The sequence below is a fragment of the Cupressus sempervirens genome, chromosome 8, assembly GCF_028749045.1.
Source record: "Cupressus sempervirens isolate cs-2001-9-10 chromosome 8, ASM2874904v1, whole genome shotgun sequence".
Lineage (NCBI taxonomy): Eukaryota > Viridiplantae > Streptophyta > Pinopsida > Cupressales > Cupressaceae > Cupressus > Cupressus sempervirens.
Genome location: NC_143125.1, coordinates 691,222,381 through 691,227,634, shown reverse-complemented (window position 1 = coordinate 691,227,634; position 5,254 = coordinate 691,222,381). Strand labels below are relative to the sequence as shown.

General features: G+C 35.6%; 1 protein-coding gene across 1 annotated transcript; it reads left to right on the top strand.

The window, feature by feature from the left end:
• Positions 1-3,985: 3,985 nt before the first annotated feature.
• On the top strand, positions 3,986-4,912 carry LOC149544334 (transcription initiation factor IIB-2-like). Its single transcript, XM_089795954.1, has one exon. It carries the CDS (start codon positions 3,986-3,988, stop codon positions 4,910-4,912), a length of 927 nt encoding a protein of 308 aa, XP_089652080.1.
• Positions 4,913-5,254: the final 342 nt, after the last annotated feature.

Sequence of the window (5,254 nt, the reverse complement as noted above, 5' to 3'; positions counted from 1 at the left end):
GCCCAGTTGGGCATAGTTGGTAAGTTAGAAATAACAAAAAGAGGTTTTGGTGGCTTCTCAACTCCTAAAACTGCTCCTAGGGGTCCCAAGTGCGCCCTGATAGAGCAGAGTGCACCCTAGGATAGCAAGCTAACAGAATGCATGAAACAAGAGCATATAAGCATTTTACTAGACCCCCTAATTAATCTAGGTGTGAAATGGAATAGCAGATAGTCATTATACCCTTCCAAGTGAGCTCCTTCCTTGCACCTGCAAGCACAAAACAAGAAAATGCAAGTTAGATATGCATGTTCACATCGGGTTCACCAAATGTAGGACTAGGAAATGGGTTAAAATGCATAACACACTATGAGAAAATCACAAACTCAATCAACATATATTAGCACCCACTAGTCTACCATGAAGGCCAAACTAATCAAAAGAAAGCAAACATAATTAAAAACTCCCTTTTCCGTTTGTAGCTCCCATGTCCTTCTTTCTTCTCCAAATGATTGTAGCTCCAATTTTCCTATAGTGCACACAAGATTGTAGCAAAGCCTATGATAGGGATAAAGCCATGAGAATACTTGAAGTTGTGATTTAATGTGAGAGCAAGAATGCAAAATGCAAAGGAGTAGAGACTCAAAGACTCAAGGATTCAAGGACTCAAGACTTAAGCATTCAGCTCTAAAATGAGAGGAAGGTTGTCCATTTTATAATTTTCATGGAGGGTGAGAGAATTGGATTTGTCACCCATAGATATGCGATCTGGCAAGAGATTCCTATGATGCATATGACAGAATATGCCAATTGTAAGATTCTATGACACATGAAAGTCAAACTTGGCTAAATGTGGAAGAGAATCTATGACGCGTCATAAGACACCTCAACACACTTAAAGCCAAGAATCTATGATGAATAAGCCAAATAGGGATGTGCGTAAGAGGTAAGAATATTTGATTATGACAAATCTTAGCCAAGTGTTAAAGGAGAATCCACGAGGTGCCATATCCAAGTGTCATGATGATGCAATATTTCATGGAATATTTGAATTAAAAATCCTCTTATTCCACAAAATAAGAATTAGTAGAAAATGGAATTGATGATGGAAAATGGAACTTAGGAAATTAAGAATTTACATGGTTTGCTGATGATGAACCAATTAATTAATAAAATTAATTAATTAAGGATTATAATTATGAAGAATAATTAGAAAGAATAGGATTAAATTATGGGTTATTTAATCCTATAGAGAAAATTAGCAGATGATTGGCCAAATTGATTGAATGAATGTGACTATACCCTTTGATGAAAATGTGATGATGATATAGATCGAATAAGATGATGACCAATAGATCAAAGCCATGATCAGATTAATTGATAGATCAAAATTGATAACATGCCAAGGACACATGACATGAATTAGTTGATATGTAACATTTAACCGACACTGTAAATGCTACAGGATTGAAATTGATTGGTAAGGTTTGATCATAATAACATCGACGGACATTGTCAATGTTATTAAAATGTTTGATGATGTCATGATTTGACATTGAAAGCCTCGACAATTTCAAAGATTGAATGACATGAATGATAGTTTGACCTAGCACTGAGAGCCACGACAGTACTAAGGTCAGATTGATAAGATTGATAGGTTGATAGATTTCCAAGGCACTAAAAGCCATAACAATACTTAGGAGTCAGATAAATGATGATTGATTTGGGATGTTTGATATGTTTCGGGTTGAATAGGACTGATTCTGAGTGATTTTGGGTTGATTTGGGGTGATTTTGAGTTGATTTGAAATGATTCCAAGTCGACATGACATTGATGTGAAAGAGGATACAAATGAAAAAATATGGTCAATTTGGCCAAAAGATCAGAGTTAGTAGAATGAGAAAATGGGACAAATTAGTATGAAGAAGTGATGAAACCATAGATGCGAACCATTATTGAGCGTCTACAAAACTATTTTACATTTTAGAGAATAGGTAAACTCGTTATTACTACGATAGTTAATAAGTATTTTGCTAGTGTATTTTAGATTTGAATTATGATTAAATTCCCCCACCCCTCATGTACATATCTTTTGAATATGAAAAACCATAGAGATGCTATTTTTTATGAAATGTATAACAACACTTGCTAAGGTGACACTGAATAGGTGATTTGTTACAACAAGACTAGCTTCTTGAACAAAGGGTAACTACCAAAAGAATTGAAAGTGAAACTTAAATAGAGTATAGTGCTAGGTCTCTACAAATTTTAGTTAAGAATAGTATGCAGCTCCCCAATCAACTTGTTTGATTAGTTCACATTTCATTATAGATATATATGCATTTAATTATTTACATCCTCATTGTTACACATACACCTTGAAATGATTTTACATGTATACTAAACTAATGACCAAAATGTATCCATCAAAATAGATTTACAATGGGATATGGCATCTCAAGAAATACAATCATCCTCAAGCATGCCAACATGCTACCACAATCTTCAGTGCTCAAAGATATGATAAGAACATTAAGAAAAATAGGTGGCACAAAAATCATCCAAATGGTTCACAAAGGATTGACCCAAAATATAAGCTCCATAAAATTACCATCATGATTCAGACAATCAACAAGACATGAAATGCTAGGACATTTAATGATAAACCAACATTGATGAAGGATAGATGAAGCACAAGTTACCGGTCAAAAGCATAGTTAATGCATAGCCAACTGATACAACTCAACATGTGGAAACCAATTGATTTATAGTCATTGATGCAACAATGAACAACCAGAGGTTGGAATAAGGATGTTGACACTACTAACAACCATATTGTCATTAGCAACAACCAAACGATAACCATCGACCTCATATTCCAAAGACTAGTAACCCTAATTCAAATTGAATCCAAATCTCTAGTTAAAATTAAACCTAACCTTAATGTTAAACCAAATTGAACCCAAAACTTATCCATGGCCATTTTGTAAACCTACTTCAACACTAAAACACATATGGTTCAAAATAATGGTTAGAATTTGGTTAGGGAAGTATTTCAATTAGAGTTTAAATTATATAATTGAATTATTAGGACTCATCACTCCCAATATATATATATATATATATATATATATAGAGAGAGAGAGAGAGAGAGAGAGAGAGAGAGAGAGACCCATCTACTAATTGCTTGTTAAATCATTGTTGAATCGATGAAGGAAGGTTGATAGTGTTGCCTACTATTGTTATGATCTCTATTGATTAGTGATTGTCTCTGAAATGTAATGTTGATTGTATCTTTGACTAGCCCTATCTTATATTGATGTTTTGTTCTTTATTTTTGTTGTTAGAATGATATTGAGATAAGATTTTTTTTTAATTACTTTATTTTTTAAAGAATTATATTTATCTATATAATTCATATTAGCATTATTATGATATTTTCATTTTCATTATTTACAGATTTATTAAGAAATTATATTATTGGTTAAATACTTTTCAAAATTAACAAGCAATTAAGTACTATTAAATTTAACTAATAAAATTAATTACAAAATTATATCAAATTTCAAATAAAAGTATATATTATCAAAATTTATTGACGCGACAAATTAAACACATTTTATAATGAAATGAAATGCGCCTATTCATTTCAGTTCCTTTTTGAAGATATTTATACCTAGTACAGAATAAATACGAAGAACCCTAAGAGATAAAATTACATATCCGTAGGCAGATTGAAGTATATAATTAAACTGCACAAATTATACACTAATTTGTTTTTACCTTTGGCAACCAAGGGGCGCAACTCTTGGGAAGTAGTTGGGAAACATATAAATACACCTTCCCCACTCTTAACAAAATGCACCATCTTTTCAGAGAAGCCTCTGGTGCCACATTTACACTATTATTCTCCTATCCCAAAACCTTGTTGAGTCTCACATACATTTATTAAAATCTCATTATATTCAAAAGCTAAGCTGACTTCCCCATTATATAAAAGCTTTGATGGGAGGTCAACAAGTGCGGACATATTGTTCATCATGCCAGGCTGACGTGGACGCCGAGGTGGACCGTTCTCAAGGCCTAGTTGTCTGCACAGAATGTGCAACGGTATTAGAGGACCAATACATAGACGACACGCAGGATGTAAGAATCTTCGAAGACAACCAGAACGCGCAACGTGTCGAGCCAGCAAGTGGGTCTCACAACCCTTACAGCGAAGTGACTAATCCCAAGGAGACAGCTCACCTCGAAGAAATTGCCAGAATAGCAGCCGCGGTGGGGCCCTCCTGCACAGGCCCTGTGATAACACAAGCGCAGTTTATTTTCACGGCACTGTTAAAAAGCCGGCCGGCAACTCTGAGAGGAAAATACGGCGTCCACCTCAGCGCGATCTACGTGGCATGCCTTTACATCTCCGGCAGACAGCTCAACAGGCACATGACAATGGCGGAATTCACGTCAAAATTTGCCGATCTCCGGCAGTCCGATGTTAACAAGGCCTGGAAATACCTACGGGAGAAGGTCCCCAAGGCCGCCGGGATCTTTCTCCCGGCCGATCCCCCGCCTGAAAAAATCGACATGACTAAATTTATAGATCCGCATGTTAGGGCTTCTGTTACAAGGCTTTGTAAGGCGCTGAGATTTGATCACAGGCAGCGGAGGTGTGCGGAGGAAATTAGTAATGAGATGGTGAAGAGTCTTAATATAAGGAAGAAGCCGGCTTCTATTGCGGCCGCTGTCGCCTGGATCTGTTCTCTGTTGTTTGACAGAAATTCGAACGAGGATGTGGAGATTATTGTGAAGAATTCTGTCGGCAGGAGTACTCTGCGTCAGACTTATAAGGTTTTGCGGCCTCATCTTGACAGGTTTGTTAACAGAGATATGTTTGGAGATCCGCAAGTTTGGGAGAAATTGATGAAATCGCCTTGAATTTTGACAGAAAATTGATGAAAAACGCCTCAAAACCCTAGCGGAGGGCAAAGTTTTAAAGAAAATAACGGAAATCTCTTTGAAACCCTAACAGAGGCCAAAGTTTGTACTTTTTAAAGATGGATAATCTAAAAAGCTTGAGAAATTCAAGGGAAAAAAAGATTAAGCGAAATCTGTAAGAGAGTAATTTTGTGAATGTAAATGTGTTCTGTAAATATTGCGGAACTTGTGCTATTAATTTGTATAATTCTGAAAAAAAAATGTTGTACTCTCAATGCCTAGAAGTCTCAATGGAACCTGTTGAATTTTGTTTCACCGAATTTTCTCGAGTAAAGGAAATAG